The sequence below is a fragment of the Choloepus didactylus genome, chromosome X, assembly GCF_015220235.1.
Source record: "Choloepus didactylus isolate mChoDid1 chromosome X, mChoDid1.pri, whole genome shotgun sequence".
Taxonomy (NCBI): Eukaryota; Metazoa; Chordata; class Mammalia; order Pilosa; family Megalonychidae; genus Choloepus; species Choloepus didactylus.
This window is the reverse complement of record NC_051334.1, coordinates 160,449,682-160,477,621: the sequence shown is the minus strand read 5'-3', so window position 1 is coordinate 160,477,621 and position 27,940 is coordinate 160,449,682. Positions and strand designations below refer to the sequence as shown.

The 27,940-nt window shown below is 38.7% G+C and overlaps 1 protein-coding gene and 1 long non-coding RNA gene across 7 annotated transcripts in view; one reads left to right on the top strand and one right to left on the bottom strand.

Moving 5' to 3' along the window:
- Positions 1-27,940, top strand: part of ENOX2 (ecto-NOX disulfide-thiol exchanger 2) — a 393,140-nt gene that overhangs the window by 315,785 nt on the left and 49,415 nt on the right. For all 6 annotated transcript variants that reach the window (XM_037821176.1, XM_037821175.1, XM_037821173.1 and 3 more), the window contains 3 exons: positions 12,613-12,846; positions 24,853-25,065; positions 26,773-26,879. In XM_037821176.1, coding sequence (XP_037677104.1) covers positions 12,613-12,846; positions 24,853-25,065; positions 26,773-26,879 — 554 coding nt within the window. The remainder of the gene's footprint in view (positions 1-12,612; positions 12,847-24,852; positions 25,066-26,772; positions 26,880-27,940) is intronic.
- LOC119522663 lies at positions 33-27,875 on the bottom strand. Its single transcript, XR_005214495.1, has 3 exons — positions 27,760-27,875; positions 24,893-24,977; positions 33-231 (listed from the first exon to the last, which is right to left on the bottom strand). It is a non-coding gene; the product is annotated as an uncharacterized LOC119522663 (long non-coding RNA).

The window sequence follows — 27,940 nt, the reverse complement described above, 5'->3', positions numbered from 1 at the left end:
GACTTAAATCAATAGAAATTTATTTTCTCACTCTTCTGGAGGCCTGAAGTCTGAAATCAGGGTGTCAACAGGGCCATATTCTCTCTGAAGGCTCCAGGAAAGGATCCTTAACTGCCTCGTCCTAGCTTCTGGTGGTTGCTGGCAATTCTAGTCGTTTCTTGGCTTGTGCAGTATAACTCCAATCTCTGCCTCCATCTTCAGGTGGCTGTCTTCCCTCTGCATCTGTATTTCCTTCACATAAAGACACCAATATTGGATTAAGGGCTCACCCTACTCCAGTATCACCTCATCTTAACTAATTACTTCTGCAATGACACTATTTTCAAGTAAGGTCATGTTCTGAGGTACTGGGAGCTAGGACTTTAACACATCTTTTTGGTGGGCGCTATTTGGCCCATACCATGGTGGTAATGAGTTTTATTCTTAAGCAAGGGTAAGCTATTGAATTTTAAGGGGTAGAATGACATGATCTGATTTACATTTTAGAAATATCATTTCAGGGTGGAGGATGGACTGAGGGGTATGGGCAAGGGTGTTGGCCAATAGATAAGTTAACAAACTGTAGCATGAATCTAATCCAGAACTGATAGTGGCTTATATGCTATGGTGCTTCCAGTAGAGATAGTAAGAACTACTTTCCCTAAAATCTCTTGTTCATTGTGAAAGTTCAGATTTGGGGGATCTGGGACAAGGAATTGTAATTGGAATGATTTCTGTTGAATATTATAAAGTAAATCCTCTTGCCTATTTTTTTAAATTAAATTCAATTTTATTGAGATATACTCACATACCATACAATCATCTATGGTGTACAATCAACTGTTCACAGTACCATCATATAGTTATGCCTTCATCACCCCAATCTATTTTTGACCCCTTTCCTTACACCAGAAAGAATCAGAATAAGAATAAGAAATAAAAGTAAAAAGGAACACCCAAATCATCCCCCCCATCCCACCCTATTCTTCATGCAGTGTTTGTCCCCATTCTTCTACTCATCCATCCATACACTGGGTAAAGGGAGTGCGATCCACAAGGTTTTCACAATCACACTGTCACCTCTTGTAAGCTACAATGTTATACAATCATCTTCAAGAGTCAAGGCTACTGGGTTGGAGTTTGATAATTTCAGGTATTTACTTCTAGCTATTCCAATACATTAGAACCTAAAAAGTGTTATCTATATTGTGCATAAGAATGTCCACCAGAGTGACCTCTCGACTCCATTTGAAATCTCTCAGTCACTGAAGCTTTGTTTCGTTTCATTTCACATCCCCCCTTTGGTCAAGAAGATGTTCTCAATCTCACGATGTTGGGTCCAGATTCATCCCTGGGAGTCAGGTCCCACGTAGGGGAGAGGGCAGCAAGATCACCCGCTGAGGTGGCTTAGCTAGAGAGAGAGGGCCACATCTGAGCAACAGAGAGGCACTCAGGGGAAGACTCTTAGGCACAATTATAAGCATTTCCCTGTTATGCTGTGCTGTAAGATTCAATTCTGAGTTTACACATTGTAGTTAGTCCATATTGGTGAGGCATTATAGTGTTTGCCTTGGTTTTTGGTGTACTTCACTCAAAATGCTGTCTACAGGATCCATTCACCTCCTGGAGTGTCTCACAGCTTCACTCCTTCTCGTAGTTGCTCAATATTCCATTGTATGCATACACCACAGTTCACCATTCTGTTCCTCAGTCAGTGTACCCTTAGGCCACCTCCACCCATTGCAAATCATGAATACTGCCTCCATGAATACCAGTGTGCAAATGTCCATTCATGTCTCTGCTCTCAGTTCTTCCAAGTACATACCCATAATGAGTTTGCAGGACCTTATCGCCCCCACACACTTAGCTTCTTGTGGAATCACTACACTGACCTCCAGAAAGGCTATACCGTTCTTCCTCATCAACAGTAAATTGGTACATCCCTCTCTCCATGTTTTATCCAGCACTTTTACCCCTGTTTATATTTTTCCTACAATTCTATAGAGATATATTCACATACCATACAATTATCCACAGTGTACAGTCAGTTGTTCACGGTATCATCATATAGTCGTACATTTATCACCACAGTCAGCACTTGAACATATTGATTACTATGAAAAAGTGTATTTTTTGGTGAATGATAAAAAAGACAATAAGATAATAAAAAGAAAAATAAAATGACATATAGTACAATATAATAGTAAGGACAGAAAACAACACCACTACCACGAATCCCATATCCCTCCCTTATATCCCCCTCTCATACACATTTAACTTTGGTGCAATTTTACTGAGAAATATTCTTACATTATACAAACAATCCTACGTATACAATCACTGACTCACAATATCATCACATAGTGTGCATACATCCCCATGATCAATTTTAGAACATTTTCATTACTCCAGAAAAGTAATAAGAATAAAAAATAAAACCTAAATACTCCCATACCCCTTATCCACCCCCCCACCACCACCATACCACCATATTGTTGACCTATAGTATTGCTCGGGTACATTTATTACTGTTGAGGAAAGAATATTAAAATATTACTGTTAACCCTAGTCCATACTTTGCAATACGTACCTTTTCCCCACATACCCCTCTATTATTAACTCCTTGCAATAGTGTCATATATTTGCTGTAGTTCATGAAAGAACTTTTTAATAGTTGTACAGTTAATCATGGACATTGTACACCACAAGATTCACCATGTTATACATTCCCATGTTTAAATCTCCAACTTTCCTTCTAGTAGCACACAGACTCTAAACTTACCCCTTCCACTACATTCACACACCATTCAGTAGCGTTAATTTTTCTCACATTAACGTTCTAACATCACCTCTGTCCATTTCCAAACATTTAAATTCAAACTAGTTAAAAATTCTGCACATATTAAGCAACCACTCCCCATTCTTTAGCCTTATTCTATATCCTGGTAAACTATATTCTATACTTTATGTCTGAGTTTGCATATTATAATTAGTTCATATCATTGAAATCATAAAATATTTGTCATTTTGTGACTAACTTATTTCACTTAACCTAATGTCCTCAAGGTTCATCCATGTTGTCACGTGCTTCAGGACTTCATTCCTTCTTAGTGCTGAGTAATATTTCATCATATGTATATACCACATTCTGTTTATCCATTCATCAGTTGATAGACACTTGGTTGTTTCCATCTTTTGGCAATTGTGAATAATGCCACTGTGAACATCAGTGTGAAAATGTCTGTTTGCCGCCATGCTTTCAGATCTTCTGGGTGTATACCAAGTAGAGGGATTGCCTAATCATAAGGCAACTCTATACTTAGCTTTTCTGAGGAACTGCCAAACCATCCTCCACAGCGACTGTAACGTTTTACATTCCCACCAGCAGTGAATAAATGTTCCAAATTCTCCACATCCTTTCCAACACTTGCAGTTTCCTGTTTGTTTAATAGAGGCCATTCTAGTAGGTGTGAGATGATATCTCATTGTGGTTTTGATTTGCATTTTCCTAATAGCCAGTGAAGCTGAGCATATTTTCATGTGCATTTTAGCCATCTGTATTTCGTCCTTGGAAATGTCTATTCGTGTCTTTTGTCCATTTTTTAACTGAGTTGTTTATCTTTTTAATGTTGTGTTGTAGGATTTCTTTATATATTCTGCATAACAAACCTTTATCAGATATGTGGTTTCCAAATATTTATTCCTATTTAGTCAGTTGCCTTTTAACCCATTTGACAGAGTCCTTTGAAGTACTGAAGTATTCAATTTTGAGGAGTTCCCATTTATCTATTTTTTCTTTTGTTGCTTGTGCTTTGGGTTAAGTCTAAGAAACTACTGCCTATCCGTAGATCTTGAAGATGTTTCCCTACATTTTCTCCTAGGAGTTTTATGGTACTGGTTCTTATATTTAAGTCTTTGATCCATTTTGAGTTAATTTTTTAATAGAGTATGGGATAGGGGTCTTCTTTCATTCTTTTGGTTGTGGATCTCCAGTTCTCCCAACACCCTTTATTGAAGAGACTGTTCTGTCCCAGTTGAGTGGACTTGGGAGCCTTATCAAAAATCAGTTGACCATAGATTTGAGGGTCCATTTCTGAACTCTCAATTCAATTCCATTTATCAATATGTCTATCTTTATGCCAGTACCATGCTCTTTTGACCACCGTGGCTTTATAATATGCTTTAAAGTCAGGAAGTGTAAGTTCTCCCAATTCATTCTTCTTTTTCAAGATGTTTTTGGCTATTCGAGGCCCCTTACCCTTTCAAATAGAACTGACAATTAGCTTTTCCATTTCTGCAAAGTAGTCTGTTGGAATTTTGATTGGTATTGCATTGAATCTGTAGGTCAATTTGGGTAGAATTCACATCTTAATGACATTTAGCCTTCCAATCTGTGAATACAAAATGTCTTTCCATTTATTTCATTTCAGGTCTTCTATGATTTATTTTAGCAATGTTTTGTAATGTGTACAAGTCCTTTACATGCTTGGTTAAGTTTATTCCTAGATATTTGATTCTTTTAGGTGCTATTGTAAATGTAATTTTTTTTCTTGATTACCTCCTCGGATAGCTCATTACTAGTGTTTAGAAACACCACTGATTTTTGTGTGTTGATCTTGTATCCCACCATTTTGCTGAACTCACTTATTAGCTCAAGTCGCTTTGTTGTCATTTTTTCTGGATTTTCAAAATATAGGACCATTCATCTGCTAATAGTGATTTTTTACTTCTTCCTTTACAATTTGGATGCATTTTATTTCTTTTTCTTGCCTAATTGCTCTAGCTAGAATTTCAAGCACAATGTTGAATAGAAGTGGTGACAGTGAGCTTCCTTGTCTTGTTCCCAATATTAGAGGGAAAGCTTTCAGCCTCTCACCATTGAGTATGATGCTGGCTGTGGGTTGTTCATATATGCCCTTTATCATATTGAGGAAGTTTCCTTCAATTCCTACCTTTTGAATTTTTTTTTTCTCATGGAAGGATGCTGAATTTTGTCCAATTCCTTTTCTGCATCAGTTGAGTGATCATGTGGTTTTTCCCTTTTAATTGTTAATTTGGTGTATTACATTAATTGATTTTCTTGTGTTGAACCACCCTTGCATACCTAGAATAAAACCCACTTGGTCATGGTATATAATTCTTTTAATATGCTGTTGGATTCTATTTGCAAGTATTTTGTTGAGGATTTTTTGCATGTATATTCATTAGAGAGATTTTTCTGAAGTTTTGTTTTCTTGTAATATCTTTATCCAACTTTGGTATTAGGGTAATGTTGGCTTTATAGAATGAGTTAGGTAGCGTTCCCGCTTCTTCAGTTTTTTGGAAGACTGAGCAGGAATGGTATTAATTCTTCTTGGAATGCTTGATAAAATTCATCTGTGAAGCATTTCTTTGTTGGTAAGTTTTTGATGACTGATTTGATGTCTTTACTTGTGATTGGTTTGTTGAGGTCTTCTATTTCTTCTCAAGTCAGTTTAGGTTGTTCGTGTGTTTCTAGGAAATTGTCCATTTCATCTAAGTTATCTAGTTTGTTGGCATACAGTTGTTCATAGTAACCACTTATCTTTCTTATTTCTTCAGGGTCTGTGATAATGCCCCCCCATTTCTGATTTTATTTATTTGCATATTCTCTTTTTTTGTCTTTGTCAGTCTAGCTCTAAGGGTTTGTCAATTTTATTGATCTTCTCAAAGAACCAACTTTTGGTTTTATTGATTCTATTTTTATTCTCCATTTCATTAATTCCTGCTCTAGTATTTGTTATTTCTTTCCTTCTGCATGCTTCGAGATTAGTTTTCTCTTCTTTCTCCAGTTTCTCCAGTTAAGTTGTTGATTTTAGCTCTTTCTTTTTAATGTAGGCATTTAGGGCTATAAATTTCCCTCTTGGCAATGCCTTTGCTGCGTCCCATAAGTTTTGATATGTTGTGTCTCATTTTCATTCATCTTGAGATATTTTCTGATTTCTCTTGCAATTTCTTCTTTGACCTAGTGATTGTTTAAGAGTGTGTTGTTTAACCTCTGTATATTTCTGTATTTTCTGTCTGTTATTGATTTCCAGCTTCATTCCATTACGATCAGAGAAGGTGCTTTGTATAATTTCGTTCTTTCTAAATTTATTAAGACCTGTTTTGTGCCCCAGCATATGGTCTGTCCTGGAGAATGTCCCATGAGCACTTGAGATGAATGTATGCCCTGTTGTTTTGGGGTGCAATGTTCTATATATGTCCGTTAGGTCTAGTTCATTTATCATATTATTTAGGTTCTCTGTTTCTTTATTAATCCTCTGTTAGATGGAGAGAGTGATGTGTTGAGGTCTCCCACTATTATTGTAGAAACATCTGTTACTCCCTTCAGTCTTGCCAGTGTTTTCCTCATGAATTTTGGGCCATCCTTGCTGGGAGCCTAGATATTTCTAATTGTTATTTCTTCTTGGTGAATTGCCCCTTTTTATTAATATATAGTGTCCTTGTTTATCTCTTATAAATTTTGCATTTAAAGTCTACTTTGTCTGACATTAGTATAGCTACCCCAGCTATTTTTTGGTTACTACTTGCGTGGAATATCTTTTTCCATCCTTGCACTTTCAACTTCTTTGTATCTTTGAGTTTAAAATGAGTCTCTTGTAAATAGCATCTAAATGGATCATATTTTTAATCCATTCTGCCAATCTGTCTTTCTCTCAATTGGGGAGTTTCATCCATTAGCATTCAAAGTTATTACTGTAATGGCAGTTCTTAATTCAACCATCTTATCCTTTGATTTTTATTTGTCAGATCTAGCTTTTCTCTGTTTTTATCCTTTTAATTACCCTTACTAATATTCTTCAATTCTCTACCCTCCTCCAGACCGCTCTCTCCTGTCTTTTCTTTTCAGCCAGCAGAACTCCCTTTAGTAGTTCTTGTAGGGCCAGTCTCTTATTAACGAACTCTCTCAGCTTCTCTTTATCTGTGAATATTTTAAACTCTCCCTCACTTTTGAGGGGCAGCCTTGCTGGTTAGAGAATTCTTGGCTGGCTATTTTTCTCTTTCAATATCTTAAATATATCATACTGCTGCCTTCTTGCCTCCATGATGTCTGATGAGAAATCAGTGCTTAGTCTTATTTGGCTTCCCTTGTCTATGGTGAATCATTTTTCTCTTGCTGCTTTCAGAAGTTCCTCCTTCTCTTTGCATTTGACAGTCTGATTACTATGTGTTTTGGAGTGGATATATTCAGATTTCTTCTGTTTGGAGTACATTTAGCTTCTTGGATTTGCATATTTATATCTTTTATAAGGGTTGGGAAATTTTCAGCCATTATTTCTTTGAATATTCTTCCTGGTCCTTTTCCCTTCTCTTCTCCTTCTGTGACACCCATGATGCACATATTTGTGTGCTTTGTGTTGTCAGTCATTTCCCTGAGAACCTGTTCAATGTTTTCCATTATTTTCTCCATTTTTTCTTTCATCTGTTCAAATTCGGTTGCTCTGTCTTCCACCTCACTGAATCTTTCTTCTGCCTCTTCAGATCTGCTGTTGCTTGTCTCCAGTATATTTTTACTTTCATCTACAGTGTCTTTTATTTCCATAATGTTTGTTATTTTTCTATATAGTCTTTCAAATTCTTCTTTATGCTCTTCTAGTGTCTTCTTAATATCATTTATCTATTTATACACATTTTCCTTCATTTCTTTGAGTTGATTCAGATTTGTTTGCATATCTTTGATTAGTTGTTCCAGATTCTGTGTCTCCTCTGACTTTTTGATCTGTTCCTTTGAGTGAGCCATTTCTTCTTGAGTTTTAGTATGCCTTGTGATTTTTTGCTGATATCTGGTCATCTGATTATCTTGATGGGTCTATTCTGAAAGTCAGTTTCTCTCTCTTGTCTAGGATTCAGTTGTTGCCTGAGTTTGTATTAGGGTGCTGCTTTGACAGTTTGGTCATTCATATTTCTCAGCCAAGACAGTGATGGGTACCCATGCAGGGGGTGTAGAGCAGCTTTGATATGCCTGGATAGGGTCTGGAGCAGATCTGAAAAGCCCTGAAATTTTCCTCTTCACTTTCTGGCCTGCCCAGCAGATGGCCATCTTCAGTGATTTAATTACCTTAGAAGCTCTTTACCTCCAGAAGCCTCGCAGCATCTGACTGGGCAGGGCTGAAACTGTGGGGTTCCTGTGCCCTCACTTCACTGGCCAAAATCTGGCTCAGTGTTGGTCTGTGTTCCCCACTTTACTTGTGATGGAGGATTCCCTCAGCCACCCCAGTCTGTTACTGTGCCCCAGGTAAGGATCCAGCTACCCGCTTGTGTTTTCCTCAAGGGTGGGGGATGGGCACCAGGACCCAGGGCTGGAAACACAGTCTCTCTCCATGTTTTCTCCGACTCTTTGTCCCTCACTGACCTGGGTCTTGAGATGTCCTCCCCTGTCCTCCAGGTCCCCAAACAGTTGATTTGGGCAGTTTCTGCCTGGCTACTTGCTGCTTTTGGGAAAGATTCTGCCATTTCCTCCCTAATCCTCCATTTTGGAAACTCCTCCTTGTTGTCTTCTCATATTCCACTGTCCCCAGCAGCTTAAGTCCTGACATGGGTCCTTGTGGGCTTGGGTCTCTGCGTCTGGATATGGGTGGGGATCTGTCTCACTGCTGTGAGAGATTTTATAGTCTGTGTCCCCAGTGGGAGGTGGGAGGGATCCTGGCTGCTGCCTCTGGGCACTTCTTGAGCTGCATGGGATAGAGTGAGGGAGAGGGGAGAGGACTGGTTGGTCCAGGATGGAAGTTTCCTACCTGATATTTTTCTCTTTCTTCATTTCAGCATTTGTGGGATCCTTCTCCAGAGTTCTGAACAAGTGAGAATTGTCCTTTTTTGTTGTTGTTGTTGAATCTCTGGGGAGAGGTTTCCAGTAGCTATCTTTTTGTCACCATATTGATGACTCTCTCCTTGCCTTTTGAGGTGATTTCAAGATAAAGCTTCATGGCTGATCCTTTGCTTATTTTGAATTGGTATTTTTTTAATATGAGAGTGCAAAAAGATTTTAGAAGGCAGAAAAAGAGTAATGCAAAGGTTCTGTAATGGTTAACTCCTTCCTTACTTAAGAGTAATGGTTTGGAAGAATTGTGTCCAAGTGTTAAACATTTTATGGTGGCAGCATTTTCATTCATATAATAGTGCTTTTTGAGTGACTTCTTTCTTTAAGCTATTGTGCAGAGTAGAAAATGAGTAAAACTCAGTTCTTACCATTAATGAATTAAGGTTTTTATGCAGTCATCCATAAAACAAGCATTTATTCAGTGCTAGGCACTGCTCCAGACATTAAGACAACATACTTGCTGCTAGTAATAATAAGATGGAAAGTTACAAGCACCATAGAAGAAGTATGGATAAAATGTTATGGAAATTCAGAAGAGAGAGAATTTCTGACACCTAACTGGGGATATAAAGAAAAGTAGTATTTGGACTAAGTCCTTAAAAAAAGAATTTGCATGTGGAGATAGGGCATAGAAACAGAAAGAACAAAAGTACGAAGATGATAAATTTTTGTGTACTAAGTAGACTTTGGGGAGGAAAGAAATATCAGTTCTTAACAGAGTTTGAAAGGCTTACGAGTTTGGTCTTTCCCTTCAGGTAATAGGGAATGTTTGAATTTTTGAACAAGGAAGATGATTGTTTCTGAAAGGTTAATCTGACAGGTCTGTTCAAAATGTATTAGAGGGGAGAATAGAATTAGGAGCCTGTTGCAATAGGCCAAGGAGAAGGTGATAAGGGTTTGGAAAAGTAGGCTAGTAACAGGGGGAAGAAGAGGAGGAGGCACAAGTGGAATACCCTTACTACAGTTGCTAAGTTCTGTAGAAACTAATTACTGAAGATTTCACAGAACTTAGCAACAATAACAGAACATTCCAAAATAGACTATTATAATAAGAACTTAAAGGTCTTGAAAAGCTCCAAACAGTTGTACATAAAAGACTACATGCACTAAGCGGGAGACATCCACCTAAACGTCATTGAAATCAGCTCTCTGGAAACATTCTCAGTAGATGTCAAGGGAATGGGGATCACAAGCAGTGATGTGAAAACAGCTCAATGTTGCCCTTTAAATTTGAATCTGCCCCCTGAAAGTTCACAAGTGCTAGGAAATCCCCTGGATTGAATGGCATTTATTCCACATTGTAAAACAAACAAACAAACAAAAATCCCTTTGAAAATAGTCTAGAAAAAATGTAGAAATAATCTTTTTTTTCTATTGGAGTTGGAGCAGCTTTGGGAGCTGGCACAAGGCACAGGACATCCACCCCATAGCATCTTTAACGTGGCTTACACAGAGCTTTCATACTGTCCTCTCATTTGATACTTTCTACAATCCTGTGATAATCTGCAAGGTAATCATTAATAGCTCAATTTTTGTTGCTGGCAGAGATGATCAAATAAGAGGAATGGCTGTGAAAGTGCATTGTAAACTTTAAAGGACCCTAGCAAGCTTGCTTATGAAATGTATTCACTCTTCCTCTTTCTAAAAAGAATTTTTGCAGTTTTGGGGTTGCCAGGTATTATGCTTTATAATAACCTTATTGAGGTGTAATTGACATACAATGAACTTCGCAAATTTCAAAAATACAGTGGGATAAAATTTGACATTTGTATACACCTGTGAAACTAGCACCACAATCAAAGTGATGAACATATCCATCACCCCCTAAAGTGTCCTCATGCCCCTTTGTAATCTCTTCTTCCTACCTCACCTAAGGCAACCACTGATCTGCTCTCTGTCAGATTAGTTTGCATTTTCTAGAGCTTCATATAAATGGAATTATACATTATGTATACTCTTCCTTCCTTATATAGATCTAGATTTCCATTTGGTATCATTTTCCTTGTCTGAATTTCCTTTAACATTTTTTGTAATGCAGGTCTGCTCCTGATGAATTCTTTCAGGGTTTGTATGTATGAAACAGTATTTATTCACCTCTCTTTCTGAAAGCTATTTTCTCTAGGTATAGAATTGTAGGCTGAAAGTTTCGTTTTTGCTTTGTTTTGTCTTCTCTCAGATGTTCCACTCTCTTCTAGAAATATGATGTTATCCTTATCTTTGTTTCTCTGTCCATAATGTGTCTTTCTTCTATGGCTACTTTTAAGATACTCTCTTCATTGCTGGTTCTGAGCAATTTGATAATGATGTGCCTTAGTGTAATTTTCTTCATGTTTTTTATACTTGGGATTGATTAAACTTCCTGGATCTCTGAATTTATAGTTTTCATCGAATTTGGATTTTTTCTGCCCTTATTTCTTCCGATATATTTCCTGTTCCTTCCTCTCTCTTGTGGAGACTCCAGTTAGGCATATATTAGGCCCCTTGAATTTATACCACAGCTCACTGATATCTGTTCATTTTTCTTAAGTCTTTTTTTTCCTTGTCTTTCATTCTGAAATGTGTCCTGGTCTATTAATTTTATCATCTGCATCACTTCTGGGTCTGTTTTGATTGATTAATTGTTATCTTTATTATGGGTCATAATTTCCTGCTTCTTTCCACACCTGGTAATTTTTTTATTGGATACCAAACATTACAAATTTTACCTCGTAACATACCCAGGGGCTGTTTTTTTTTTTATTTCTATAAATATTCTTGAGCTTTGTTCTTGGATGCAGTTAAATAACTTGGAAACAATTTGATCCTTTTATGTCTTCCTTTTTATGGCAGAACCAGAGCAGTGTTTAGGCTAGGATTAATTAAACTGAATAATAGAAGAGAACCTCCTGCCTCTTGAAAGGGAGATTGGAGTAGAGGAAAGCATGATGGATTTGGAGTCTGACATTCTTGATTCAAGTCCCAGCTCTACCATTTATTGTTGTTTGACATTGGGAAGGCCACTTACCCTCTCCAACATCTCTGATGCTCAGTTTTCTCTTCTGTAAAATGCTTACCCTACAAGCTTGTGCTGAAAATGAAATGAGATAATTTTACATGGAAGCTTCTGGCTTAGCACCTGAAGCTTACAAAGTACTTGATAAATGTTTTTCTTTAATTTTTTATAGCTGGCAAACAAAAGTAGAGATGGGGGCTTGAACCCTGGTTTTCTGAATCCCAATCCTATACCACTATATCACAATCCTAATACCCCCCCCTTTTTTTTCCAAGGATCCCAAATTATGTTGCTTGGGTCATACACCACTTCCCATCATGTATAATTTTTCCCAGAAGAGAACAGTTCAGGAAATGCCAAATGCATCTAGGAAGCAATTTTACAGATTTAAATGCTGAGCTGATACATTTAAGTTTTACTAAAATGCTGTGTGGTGGTATGATTGACACCCTCGGTGAAGTTATCCAGAGGCACTGTAGTTTGGAGCCACCTTCTCCATTCTTCCCAGCTCTTTTCACCCTATAAGGCCCATTCCGCATAGCATTACCCACAGAACCACGCTCTGCCAGAGGTAAGGTGGCAGATGGAAGAATGGAACTCCTAAGAACAAGATTGATCCAAGTCATAGAATTATAAACTGTTATCAGGGATGAGGCTATAATCCAATACTTTTGATGGTTCATCTTGCTATTAGTAGGGAGATAATTGACGTTATCTGGTCACTTTAAACTTCTGCAACGATATCTGAAACACTGTGACTCTTGTGATCCTCTCTCTCTCTTTCTCCCTTTTGTAAACTTAGGTTACCGTATTCGCCTAGGCTCTAGCACTGACAAGAAAGACACTGGCCGGCTCCATGTTGATTTTGCACAAGCTCGAGATGACCTGTATGAGTGGGAATGTAAGCAGCGTATGTTAGCAAGAGAGGAGCGCCATCGTAGAAGGATGGAAGAAGAAAGATTGCGCCCACCATCCCCACCCCCAGTGGTCCACTATTCAGATCATGAATGCAGCATTGTTGCTGAAAAACTGAAAGGTACAGAGGCTCTCAAGCTTCATGAGTAAAATTAACTCTTTTCTTTAAGGACATTTATATGTTTTGTTGGCAGTTACCCTTTGAATTTCCCACTGAAGGATTCTAACTACTTCTTGTGCTGGAGCCTTGTAGATAGAAAGATGTATACCTAGTAACTCAAGAATGAGAAAATTTACCCCTCCTTGTGTCTCTGCTACTTCATTGCCCCAAGAGATAGCATTTTTCTTTCATCATGTGACTAGAAAGAAACAAGTTTTTCCCACTTTTCCATGTCAAAAATTTTATCTGTGACTTGGGACATGTGAGATCACCCTTTTATACTAGATACAAGTTAGTTTTGAATTATGAATCAAATAAGTGAATCAGAATGCTACAACTTGATGTGACCCTGAAAAGTGTTGGTAAAATCTCCATTTTATAGATGAGAAAAGAGAGGCCCAGAGAGGAGTAGTCACAGTGCACATTGTTCTTTGATTACTCAAAGATTTAGCTACCACCAACTAAAAGAGGACTTGTTTATTCATTTAAAATGACCACAGTGGCTATGGAAATTTCTAGACATAGCCAAATCAGACTGCTTTCCCTTTAGTTTTGATTCCTATGCCCCTTGTTTTACTCTCAGAGCCAGTTTGCTAGTTGAACATTAATTGCCCTGTCTGATCTCCTGCATTACCAGCTCAAATCCAGCCTTTCTCATTCTCTGAGTATGATTGATATTATTGAATAAATATTGGTGTCCCATTGATCTTATTGATGACACCAACACAGGTCTAATGGTATGTATTTTCCTTGCTTCTTTTGCTGTAGGCTCAGCAAGATGCTACTAATTCTACTTATAAATAGGTCTCATTCAACAAACTTGTTTGCACCATACAGCCTGAGAGATTCACATATTTCTGAAATCCCATGCTTTGATTGATGTTGTTTTTCTGTGAGAGAAAAACAGAAAACATAGAGTCCAGAACATAGATACAGAAATAATGATTACATTTTTAAAAACAAGAAAGGCTGAAAGCATTGGTAATGATCCAGTTCCAATACTTCCATGTTCCCATGACATCAAACAAGGCCATTTGAGTAGAAAACACACAAAAAAATTTTTAATGAATGTTCTGATTGTGTAGACCTCAAGAGAATCAAAAACTGAACATCAACATAAAGACTGCATCCCAGTAATGAAACTAAAAGCTGCTATAAAGAGGAGGAGCTAAGACTGTGGCAAAGAGAAGTGGGGAATTTAGTCAGTCCCCTGGAACAACTAATAAACAACCAGGAACAACTAGTAAATAATCTGGAATAACTGCTGGGGGACAACCGTGACTGTCCACACATCATACACCAACCTGAATCCCTGAGATCGCAGCATGAAATCTGTAAGTAAAGCTGTGCACCGAGCCAGGAGTCCCCTCCCCCCATGGCATCCTGAACTGCTAAACCTCGCTGTGATAGAGAGCAGCACTCTCTGAACAAGCAAATATACCTCAGTCGAGCTCCAAATGGGGTTTTAATTGGCAAACGTGGAATGCTCAATGCAAGCTACAAATCCCCAACAAGCAGATGGAGGATTTTAGTAACAACTGACCTTAAAGAGCTGGAGGACTTCTCTGTGCTGGGAGGGGGAGCCCAGAGGACCAGGTGCTATCTCTGGCCAATGGGGGAAACTGGGAGCCATGGACTGACCCTGAAAGGGGGTTTTCTGTCCCTTTGACTCTCTCTCAACCTGGGTGGCTCAGTGGACAAAGCTGCAGCTGTTTTCAGTTCACAGCTTTCTGACCCAGACAAGGGTGGAGATAGCAGAGTCAGAGAGATAAAGAACCTAATTAAATGCTGATGATCACTCCCTAGGGGGTGTATCTTCCCTAAGAGGAAGGAGGTGGTGCCAAGCCCTACTACTGCCCTCCCACTGAGAAACAGACCCCAGAGCCTGAGGGAAAACAGCCATAACAGAAACTCAGGACTAAGGGAGCCACACCTCCTTACACCAGTCAGGAGCTACAGGCTGAGAGGCACCACCAGCTGGGCAGGTTAGGAAAAGCACAGCGGCTAGAGGCCTCACAGGGTGTGTCAATCTTGTAAGACACACCCTCAGGGAAACCAGGTACTGAATATTGCCCCCTTCTGAGATATGAGCCCCTTCTGGTCTGGGAAAACCTGATTGGGGTAACCAAGGAAACCAGATGCCTAGACAACAGAAAACTACAACCTACACTAAGAAAAACAAAGATATGGCCCAGTCAAAGGAACAAACTTACACTAGAACTGAGATACAGGAATTGAAACAACTAATGCTAAATCTATCCAAAAGGTTTAGGGAAGATATGACAAAAAATATGAAGTGTATAATGAAAACACTGGGTGAATATAAGGTAGAAATCAAAAGTTCAAAAAAACAACTGGCAGAATCTATGGAAATGAAGGGCACAACACGAGATTAAAAAACAATGGAGACATACAACAGCAGATCTCAAGAGGCAGAAGAAAACACTCAGAAACTGGAGAACAAGACACCTGAAATCCTACACACAAAGAACAGATAGGGAAAAGAATGGAAAAATAAAAGCAACATCTCAGGGAATTAAATGACAACATGAAACACGCGAATATATGTGTCAGGGTGTCCCAAGAGGAGAAGAGAAAGGAAAAGGGGCAGAAGCAATAATAGAGGAAATAATCAATGAAAATTTCCCATCTCTTATGAAAGACATAAAATTACAGATCCAAGAAGTGCAATGTACCCCAAACAGAATAGATCTGAACAGACTAACAGACAAGACATTTAAAAATCAGATTATCAAACATCAAAGACAAAGAGAGAATCCTGAAAGCAGCAAGAGAAAAGCGATCCATCACATACAAGGGAAGCTTGATAAGACTATGTGTGGATTTCTCAGTAGAAACCATGGAGGCAAGAAGGAAGTGGGGTGATATATTTAAGATACTGAAAGAGAAAAACTGCCAACCAAGAATCCTATATCCGGCAAAACTGTCCTTCAAATATGAGGGAGAGTTTAAAATATTCTCCGACAAACAGACAATGACAGAGTTTGTGAACAAGATACCTGCTCTACAGGAAATACTAAAGGGAGCACTACAGACAGATAGGAAAAGACAGGAGGGAGAGGTTTGGAACACAATTTTGGGTGATGGTAGCACAGCAATGTAAGTACACTGAACAAAGATGACTGTGAGTATGGTTGAAAGAGGAAGGTTAGGAGCATGTGGGACACCAGAAGGAAAGAGGAAAGATAAAGACTGGGACTGTATACCTCAGTGAAACCTAGAGTGCTCAACAATTGTGGTAAAATGTACAAATATGTTTTTACATGAGGTAGAACAAATGAATGTCAACCTTGCAAGGTGTTAAAAATAGGATTGGATTGGGGAAAAATACAATCAATGCAAACTAGAGACTATAGTTAACAGAAACATTGTATTATGCTTCCTTTAATGTACCAAAGGCAATATACCAAAGCTAAATGCTTATAAGAGGGGTACATAAGGGAGGGGTATGGGACTCTTGGCATTGGTGATGTTGTCTGACTCTTTTATTCTACTTTAGTTTAATCCTACCTTTCCTTTTGTTGCTTTTTAGTTGTCATTTTTTTTCTCTCTCTTTTTCTTTTTCTTTTGTCTCTCTACCTTCTTTGACTGTTCCTCCTCCTTTGTGGAAGAAATGGAGATGTCATATAAATAGTGGTGAGGGTGGTGAATGCATAAATACATGATTATACAGGGAACCATCAATTGTTTATAAGGACAGAATGTATGGTGGGTGAACAAAACTGTCTTAAAAAAAATGGGATGATGAAGAAACCTTGAGGGCACTATATTGGGTGAAATAAGTCAAACACAAAAGGACAAATATTGTATGGTCTCACTATATGAACTAATTATAATATGTAAACTCACAGACATGAAATATAAATTACTAGGATATAGAATGAGGCTAAAGAATGGGGAGAGGTTGCTTAATATGTGCAGAATGTTTAACTAGGTTGAACTTAAGCGTTTGGCAGTGGACAGAGGTGATGGTAGCACGTTATTGTGAGAATAACTAGCAGTGCTGAATGGTATATGAATGTGGTGGAAAGGGGAAGCTTAGAGTCACGTATGTCACCAGAAGGAAAGTTGGAGGTGAAAACATGGGAATGTATAACACAGTGAATCTTGTGGTAGACAATGTCTGTGATTAACTGTACAAATATTAGAAATTTCTTTCATGAACTAGAACAAATGTATGACACTATAACTAGAAGTTAAAATAGAGGGGTGTATGGGGGAAAATATGCCTATTGCAAACTATGTACTACAGTTAGTAGTATTTTAACTTTCTTTCATCAACAGTAACAAATGTACTATACTAATACCATGAGTCAATAATGGAGGGTGGGGTTCTTAGGGGTATTGGAGCATTTGAGTCTTCTTTTTTGTTTTTATTTCCTTTCTGGAATAATGGATGCACAGCTATATGATGGTACCATGGGCAATTGATTGTGCACATTGGATGATTGTATGGTATGTGAACAATCTCAATAAAATTGAATTTAAAAAAAAACTGCTATAAAGAGGAGACTGACCTCTAGTTAGATGTCTGCTCTGAAAACAGGGTAAGAGGCAAGATATTCAATTGCAGTGAGAGATATTTCCACTTGATGGAAGGGTTTTTAGCCAGAGACAGATATGAAGCCCTAGAACAAGGCTTCAATAGGATGCTAAAGGACACTCCCTCTGAGGAGTCTTTAACAGCAGAATATACGTGGCTGTTTCCAGGAGCTGGATCAGTAGCTTTAGAAGACCTGTGCTACTATTTGAACATAAGACCATAACTTGTAACTAGCTGCAAAAGTCTACTTGGGGGGTCCTCAAGCAAAGAAACAGGATGTAGAGAAATGTAGAAATGAAATGAATTGCATCAAAGAGGATTGTGACTGTGACTGCTTAAAAGGCCTGGGGCTACGGGTTAGATGCACTTGTGATGTTATAAAAGGTTAAAAATGTAAGTGTTGGAGGCGAGAAGGCAGTGGTATGATAAATTCAAGATACTGAAAGAGAAAAACTTCCAACCAAGAATCCTATATCCGGCAAAACTGTCTTTCAAAAATCAGGGAGAGAGGCGGGGCAAGATGGCGGCATAGAGAGGAGTGGAAGCTAAGTAGTCCCCCTGGAACAACTACAAAAAACCAGAAACAACTAGTAAATAATCCAGAATGACTGCGGGGGGACAAACGAGACCATCCACTCATCACACACCAACCTGAATTGGGAGGAATGCCCGAGAACACAGCATAAAATCTGTAAGTAAAACCTGCAGATCCAAGTCGTGAGACCCCCTCCCCCATAGCCTGAGCTGCAAAGCCTCGTGGTGCCGGAGAGAAGCTCTCTCCCAGCAAGCGAATACAGCTCAGCTGAGCTCCAACTGGGGTTTTAAGTAGCGAGTGTGAACTGCTCACTACAGGTACGCATCCCCAAAAACAGACAGAGGCTTTGGGTGACGACTGACCTGGGAGAGCCGGAGGGTCGCCTTGGACTGGGTCTGAAGGGGACTATCTGTTTCTTTTTTGGCTCAGTGGAGAAAGCCCCAGTCATTTTCAGTTTCCAGGGCTGTGACTCGGGGAAGGGCGGAGACAGCACAAGCAGAGAGCGAGACCATTGAAATGCTAATGACCTCCACCTAGGGGGTCTGTCTTCTCTAGGAGGAAAGGGGTGGGGCCCTTTCCATTCAGAACCAGACCCCAGAGCCTGGGGGAACACGGCCATACCTCCTCACATCAGTCAAGAATTATAGGCTAACAGGCATCACCTGCTGGGCAGAAAAGTGCAGTGACCTGAGGCATCACAGGGTGGAGCAATTTTCTAAGACACACCCTCAGGGAAAGCAGATACTGAATATTTCTTCCCTCTGGGACGTGAGCCTGTTCTGGTCTGGGAAAACCTGATTTGGATAACCAAGGAAACCATGCCTAGACAACAGAAAATTACAACCTACACTAAGAAAAACAAAGTTATGGCCCAGTCAAAGGAGCAAACGTACACTTCAACTGAGATACAGGAATTTAAACAACTAATGCTAAATCAGTTCAAAAAGTTTAGAGAAGATATTGCAAAAGAGATAGAGGCTGTAAAGGAAGCACTGGACATGTATACGGCAGAAATCAAAAGTTCAAAAAAACTACTAGTAGAATCTATGGAAATGAAAGGCACAACACAAGAGATGAAAGACACAATGGAAACATACAACAGCAGATCTCAAGAGGCAGAAGAAAACACTCAGGAACTGGAGAACAAAACACCTGAAAGCCTACATGCAAAGGAGCAGATGGAGAAAAGAATGAAAAAATATGAGCAACGTCTCCGGGAACTCAAGGATGAAACAAAGTACAATAATGTACGTATCATTGGTGTCCCAGAAGGAGAAGAGATGGGAAAGGGGGCAGAAGCAATAATAGAGGAAATAATTAATGAAAATATCCCATCTCTTATGAAAGACGTAAAATTACAGATCCAAGAAGCGCAGTGTACTCCAAACAGAAGAGATCTGAATAGGCCTACGCCAAGACACTTAATAATCAGATTATCAAATGTCAAAGACAAAGAGAGAATCCTGAAAGCAGCAAGAGAAAAGCGATCCATTACATGCAAAGGAAGCTTCATAAGACTATGTGCGGATCTCTCAGCAGAAACCATGGAGGCAAGAAGGAAATGGTGTGATATATTTAAGATACTGAAAGAGAAAAACCGCCAACCAAGAATCCTGTATCCAGCAAAGCTGTCCTTCAAATATGAGGGAGATCTCAAAATATTTTCTGACAAACAGACAATGAGAGACTTTGTGAACAAGACACCTGTCCTACAGGAAATACTAAAGGGAGCACTACAGGGTGATAGAAGACAAGAGTGCATGGTTTGGAACACAATTTTGGGAGATGGTAGCACAACAATGTAAGTACACTGAACAAAGGTAACTATGAATACGGTTGAGAGAGGAAGGTGGGGAGCATGTGAGACACCACAAGAAAGGAGGAAAGATAAAGACTGGGACTGTGTAACTTGGTGAAATCTAGAGTATTCAACAATTGTGATAAAATGTACAAATATGTTCTTTTACGAGGGAGAGCAAGCAAATGTCAACCTTGCAAGGTGTTAAAAATGGGGAGGCATTGGGGGAGGGATGCAATCAGCATAAACTAGAGACTGTAACTAATAGAATCATTGTATTATGCTTCCTTTAATGTAACAAAGGTGATATACCAAGGTGAATGCAGATAAGAGGGGGGGATAGGGGAGGCATGTTAGACACTTGACATTGGTGGTATCGTCTGATTCTTTATTCTACTTTGATTTAAGGTTATTTTTCCTTTTGCTGCTTCCTAGCTGTCATTTTTTTTCCCTCTTTCTTTTGCCTCTCTACCTTCTTTGACTCTCCCTCCTGCCTTGTGGAAGAAATGTAGATGCCCTTATATAGATAGTGGTGAAGGTGGTGAATACATAAATGTATGACCATGCAGAGAACCATCGATTATTTACTTGGGATGGAATGTATGGTGAGTGAACAAAACCATATTAAAAAAAAAAATAGGTTGATGACAAAACCTCGAGGGCAATATACTGAGTGAAATAAGCCAAACACATAAGGGCAATTATTGCAGGGTCTCACTGATAGGAATTAATTATAAAATGTAAACTCATAGACATGAAATATAAGGTACCAAGATATAGGACGAGGCTTAAGAATGGGGAGTGGTTGCTTAGTATGAGCAGAATGTTCAATTAGGATGAACTTAAATGTTTGGAAATGAACAGGAGTGTTGGTAGCAAGAGGTGAGAATAACTAACAGCGCCGAATGGTGTGTGAATGAGGTGGAAAGGGGAAGCTCAGAGTCATATATGTCACCAGAAGGAAAGTTGGAGGTCAAAAGACGGGAATGTATAAAACTGAATCCTATGGTGGGCAATGTCCATGATCAACTGTACAAATACTAGAAATCGCTTCCATGAACCGGAACAAATGTATGACAATACAATTAGAAGTTAATAATAGAGGGGCATATAGGGAAGAACTATATACCTATTGCAAACTGGATACTACAGTTAGTAGTATTTCAACATTTTTTCATAAACAGTAACAAATGTACTATATCAATACTAGGAGTCAACAATTGAGGGGGGTTGGTTAGGGATAGGGGAGGATTAGAGTTTCCTTTTCTTTTTTTTCTTTTTTCATCTTTCACTTTATTTCTTGTCTGGAGTAATGAAAAGTTTCTAAAAATTGAACAAAAATTAAGTGTGATGGATGCACAGCTGTATGAGGGTACCCAGGGGCAAGTGATTGTACACTTTGGATCTTTGGATAATTGTATGGTATCTGAACAATCTCAATAAAAATGGAAAAAAAAAAGATTGCATGAGACATACTAAAAAAAAAAAAATGAGGGAGAGTTTAAAATATTTACAGATAAACAGACAATGAGAGGGTTCGTGGACAGGAGACCTCCTCTATAAGAAATACTAAAGAGAGTGCTACAGACAGATAGAAAATGACAGGAGAGAGAGGTTTGGAGACGAGTATAGAAATGAAAATACCAGGAGATAGAAAGAGGTAATGCTGAAGCAGTATGTAATGTTCAAAAGGATTGACTGTATAGATCCAGAAATGGATAGCACAATAATGGGTGATAGTAGCATACTATTATAAGTATACTGAACAAAGATGGCTGTGAGTACAGTTGAGAGAGGAAGGTTAGAGGCGTGTAGGACACCAGAAGGAAATATATAGAAATGAAGATATAGGGACCGGACATTTGATGCTGAAGGAGTATAGAATGTTCAAGAGGATTGATTGTATAGATCCAGAAATGGCTAACACAATACTGTGTGATGGTAGCACAATACTGTAAGTACACCAAACATAGATGACTGTGAGTGAAAGAGGAAGGTTAGGGGTAGGTATGACACCAGAAGGAAAGATAGACGATAAAGACTAGGACTGTATAATTTAGTGAAACTAGAGTGGTCAATGATTGTGATTAAATGTACAAATATGTTTTTGCATGAGGAGAACAAATGATTGTCAGCTTTGCAAGGTGTTGAAAATGGGATGGTACTGGGGAAAAATACAATCAATGCAAACTAGAGTCTATAATTAACAGTAACATTGTAATATGTTTCCATTAACTGTAGCAAAGGCAATATACCAAAGCTAAATGTCCATAAGAGGGGGATATAAGGGAGGGGTTTGGGATTCTTGGCATTAGTGAAGTTGTCTGACCTTTTTGTTGTATTTTATTTTATTTTTACTTGATTTTTTCTTTTTTTGTCATCTTTTTTTTCTTTTTCTTTTTTTCTTTTTTTTTTTTTTTTCTCCTCTTCCTCTTTCTTTGTGGAACAAATGGAAATGTCCTCATATTATGGTGGTGAATGCATAACTATGTGATTATACCGGGAACCATTGATTGTTTACTTAAGAGGGAATGTGTGCTGTGTAAATAAGAGTGTTTAAAAAATAAACAGAGGGATACAAATGCTGGAGAAAATGTGGAGAGAGGGATGTACCTAACAGCTGATGGGGAAGTAGAATGGTGCAGCCCATCTGGAGGGCAGTGTGGTGGTTCCACAGGAAGCTAAGTATGGGTTTGTCATATAGTCATGCAACTCTGTTATTGGGTATATACTTGGAAGAACTGAGAACGGGGCATGAATGTACATTTGCACAGTGGGGTTTATGGTGGCAGTATTCAGTTTGCTATGGATGGAGGTGGCCTTGGGGTACATTGACTGATGAATGGAATAGCAAACTGTGGTGTGTACATACAATGGAATACTGAGCAGCTACAAGAAGGAATGAAGTTGTGAGGTATGCAACTAGGTGAATAGACCTTGATGACAGTATGTTGAGTGAAATAAACCAGAAATGAAAAGGAAAACATTATAATGCCTCACTAATATGGGCTAACTGTAAAGTGCAAACTCTAAGAATTGAACCTGAGAGTAGGTTATCAGGGGAAAACTTATGGTAAAGGCCCCTAGATTGTAACCTCTTACAGCAGTTACATCTATTCCTGCGTTGTAAGGGCTGTTTCTAAATTCTGAGATGCTGAGCTCTTGCGTATAACCTGGTTGGTCCCTGGAACTTCAAGTATCCTAGTGACATGACACCTGAGACTGACAGCCAGAGTTGGGCAGCTTTGAATGTCAGCATTGCCCCATACAGCATATGTTAGAGAGGCTGAAAAAGAGATCAGACTTCAATTAGAGATATGAATGAAATGGACTTGGTTAGGACTAAGGTAAATCAGACTAAATGGTAAAGGATGATATTGACAGTGTTTTAAAACTTCAACTTCTGTGTGAGAATAAAGGAAAAGATGTTTATTCAGTAAAAAGTCTATATTTTCTGTAGCACACTATATAATTTAACTTGTATGGTCAGTTTATTCAAACACCATAATTACATGGAACTTTGAATAGGGAGTAAGATCTGGTTTGTTTGTCCAGGTTAGTGTGAAGCCCCAATACATCCCAGAGTAATTTGGGCAGAGAATCAAAATGTATTTGCAAAGCCCCCTTGAGTGGCAGAAGAATGTGGAAATCTTAAACTTCCCCACCTGGGGAATTACTGATATTCTCACAAGTTTAGGGGATTACCAATTTAGAAGGCCGAGCGCTCAATCTTGGAGCTTACCCTTATGAAGCTTATTAATGCAAAGAGAGGCTAAGCCTACTTATAATTGTGCCTAAGAGTCACCCCCAGAGAACTTCTTTTGTTGCTCAGATGCGGTCTTTCTCTCTAAGCCAACACTACAGGTAAACTCACTGCCCTCCCCCCTACATGAGACACAACTCCCAGGGGTGGAAATCTCCTGGGCAACATGGGGCATGACTCCTGGGGATGAACTTGGATCTGGCATCTTGGGATTGAGAAAGCCTTCTTGACCAGAAGAGGGAAGAGAAATGAAACAAAATAAAGTTTCAGTGGCTGAGAGATTTCAAATAGAGTCAAGAGGACATTCTGGAGGTTATTCTTATGCGTTATATAGATATCCCTTTTTAGTTTTTAGTGTATTGAAATAGCTAAAAGGAAATACCTGAAACTATTGAACTGCAACCTAGTAGCTTTGATTCTTAAAGACAGTTGTATAACTGTATAGCTTACACTGTGTGACTGTGTGATTGTGAAAACCTTGTGGCTCACACTCCCTTTATCCAGTGTATGGACAGATAAGTGGAAAAATGGGGACAAAAAGTAAATGAATAATAGGAGGGGATGGGGGGGATAGAATGTTTTGGGTATTCCCTTTTACTTTAATTTTTATTATTTTCATTTTTTGTGGTAATGAAAATGTCTAAAAATTAATTGTGATGAATGCACAGCTCTAGAATGATACTGTGAACAATTGATTGAACACTTTGGATGATTGTATGGTATGTGAATATATTTCAATAAAATTGAATTTTAAAAAAAAACAAAAAAATGTAAATATTAAAAAAAAATGTGTTTATACCTAAAGAATTAACCACTAAAGTCTTTCTTAAGGCTCCTTCCAATATCCCAATTCTATGGATCCAGGGTAATGTTACTGGCAAATAAATTCAAGCTGAGCTCAGGACTCAAACTTACTTTCCCTTATTAAAACACAGGATTGTAGAATTCTGAAGTCCCTTCTGGCTCATTCACACATTACACACAGAGAGAAGTTAAGAATTTTGCACTATGTGAAAGCTATAATATTGGCAAAGGAAACATTTTTTAAGAAAGAAGAAACACTTATTTTCCAGAAAATTCTTCATAGACCACAATCCATCTGGCTACTTTTTAAGTCTTTCATTCTTTCTGTCTGTCTGTCTGCTTTCTGCCTGTGTGAGCATGTGTAGGCATGTGTGGTTTTCTGTCCTCAGCAATTCATTTAACAACCACTGCCAAAAACCCATAGTGGCCTCCTTTCCAGCATTTTGGAAAAATAGAGATTTGGTTACCTTTGCTGATTCTAAAGTGAATTATCTTTTTTTCAGATGATTCCAAATTCTCTGAAGCTGTGCAGACCTTGCTCACCTGGATTGAGCGAGGAGAGGTGAATCGCCGCAGTGCCAACAACTTCTACTCCATGATCCAGTCGGCCAACAGCCACATCCGCCACCTGGTGAATGAGAAAGCTGCCCATGAGAAAGACATGGAAGAAGCAAAGGAGAAGTTCAAACAGGCCCTTTCTGGAATTCTCATTCAATGTGAGTGGAAGTCAGAGTTCTGCTGGAAGGGTGAAAGGGCACTTAATCAGCAATTAATGGGCAAGGCTCCCTTCTTCACTGCCTTGTGCTTTCCTTATGTTGTTAAATGCCCACGTTCCAGTTTCACAGCATAAATGTAGGCACCTCCTGTTGTCATTTTCTTTGGTGTATCTACTTCAGCTCCTTAGAAACACTAACACTTAGGACACAAACCTGTATTTTTACTTTTGCTTGCTCTCAAAGTAAGTTACTAGCAATCCCAAGCCCTAGTGAAAGGCATGAGATTTCGTTGCTGAAGGTAGGCTGTAGCATCAGCATTTTCAAGCTTCTTTTCTTCAGATTTAGATCATTATCCTCATGTAATATGATTTTTTAGGTACTCTTTCTTTTAGTGATCATTTTAATTATGTGTCCCAAGGTGACTGAATAGGAACCAATTTTCTACGTCAACCTTTCTTATTTAGTTTCCTTTCTTCTACCTTTCCTTTGCTGGTTGTCAAAGAAACTAGGACAGGGGGTGGGAAATGGCCATTTTCAAAGAAAAGTACAGCTGCAAAACTATTCAAGGTATCTTAAATGAGACTGACATGAGATAAATTCTCAAGTAATGTTTTTTGTTTCCCATATTATAGAACCATATACACATATATTTGCACTAAGGAACTATGTTCACCTTCAGAATAAGGGTACAGTTTTATGATTTTGCTTTTAAACAATTAGGGTCCACTCTTCCCAGATAGTATACTTGACTCATACATAATTGGGATTCAAGAGGAGTTGTTCTGTTTTCCACTGATATTTTGAAAGTATATATGGGCATGAAATCCAGGAAGAAAAAGTAGATGTCTTTAGGACTTTAGAATAAGTAGAGAAACAGAGCATCAAGCATCTAGGGAATGTAAATCCTTAAATCATTAGAAGATAGGATACAAACAGGGCTATAAAGAAAGAAATAACACCTCTGGATTTTCTTACTGCAAACACCCAACCAAACAGGAGCTCTGGTCCTACTTTATTTTCAAAAAAAATGTCATGCATAAGCTTCCCCTCTCTTGAACTGGTTAGGATAAAGCCCCAGAATATTTGTACATGTTTCCTCAATTGATATTTCAAAAGGACCCTGCAAAATACTCTCTAGGACTGCACTTACACAGTATCCTTCCATAAAAGTTATATTCTTCCAGTCAACAAGTCTATCTTGGTAGACTTGAAGTAGATTCAATCCATCTTAGGTTTTGTTTTGATGCTCTGGTGAAGCATATCTCAGAATAGTAAAATGATAAATTCTGTTGAAGTGAAACATCCAGGCTCATTTTGAAGGGCTAGCCCATGAAAGGAGCCAGTGGTAGAAATTGCCACTTGCTGCCACAGTGTGGGGTCTATGGTACTAAATCACATTCCCTAAGACTCTTGCCTCCCCTGTCAGAATAAATATGGACTGCCTGTGTTAAACTTCAGTCACCATTTCACCATAGTCCTTCCAGAGTTCCCTTTTTTCTTTCTGTATATTAATGTCTGTGCCTTTGAGTTCCCTTTAAATCATGGTACCATATACATAGCCTTTTCTGAGCATGACCACAGCCCAATATAGTTTCATAACAAGAAGATACAACAAGCCTAATGCTTCTCTTTTCTTTCTTTTCTCCTCTCTTTTGCCATCCCCTGATGATTCTTTGGCCTGATTCAACTGCTGATTTGCCACTGCAGTTGAGCAGATAGTGGCTGTGTATCATTCCGCCTCCAAACAAAAGGCATGGGACCACTTCACAAAAGCCCAGCGTAAAAACATCAGTGTTTGGTGCAAACAAGCTGAGGTTGGTAACTTTTTACTCTGGTAGCCCCTCGACAGGGACATTTTCTTTCTTTAACAAGTTATTGATTTGGAGTTTAGCCAGAATTAAACAGTGCCATCCTCCCGTGGTCACAACAAGGCCCTAATGAAACACTTTAAGATGAGTTCTATAGCCTGTCACTGTGTCCAGACTACCTGCCACCCAAAGGGTAATAAATGTGCACGTCTTGAATGTATTTTGCTGCATAGAAATCTTAGTAGTGAAAATGTAGCTGGAATAATTATAAGTTTACTTTTCTAAGCTAGCTACTCTTGGGTACAACAATAATTACTGACCTGTGTTTCTAGTGTTGGTAATATTAGGGCTGTCTTACCATTTATTACAGTGTCTTGACAGTTGAGGCTGGAAGCTGCCTGGTGTTACATTGGAGCATTGAAATTTCTGAGCTTCTTTTATCAAGCCCATTCAGCCATCTTTACAGGTGGCAGCTTAAAAGGCAACAGAGGCTCTGGTTTCAGATTAAGGTTGACACACACCTCTCTGCTTGTGCTGAAGTGACATTTGTGGTGTAATACTAGAACATGTGTGATGTGATTAGGTTGCTATTCTGAATCTGAGATTAAAACCCAAGATAGAAGGTTTGTTTTTACTGATCTGCCTTTGGAAATGGTGTTACATATGCCTCAAGCTCTCTCTTCCTATGGGCAGCTTCCTTACCCAGCCCTGGCACTTTTGATCTATATATGCAGCAACTTTTTCAACTTCGTTTCTGAGTCCTCTTTGCCAGTCTGTTAACAGTCCTGTTACAACTATCAATGTAGGTTGACATATTCTCTAACATTTAAATAGTATTTATAAAGCTTTTACATTTTTTAAAGCACTTTCACATCGGTGATCTCACCTGTGTGAGCCTCGGAATAGATGTGGTGTAGTGGAAAGATTAGTAGATTTGGAGTCAGACATGAACTCGAATCTCAGCTCTGACACATTGTAGCTGTGTGATTTGGGGCAAGTTATTCAACTTTCTTGGTCTCTGTTTCCACATCTGTAAATTGGAGAGAGTGATTTAACAAAAATAATCT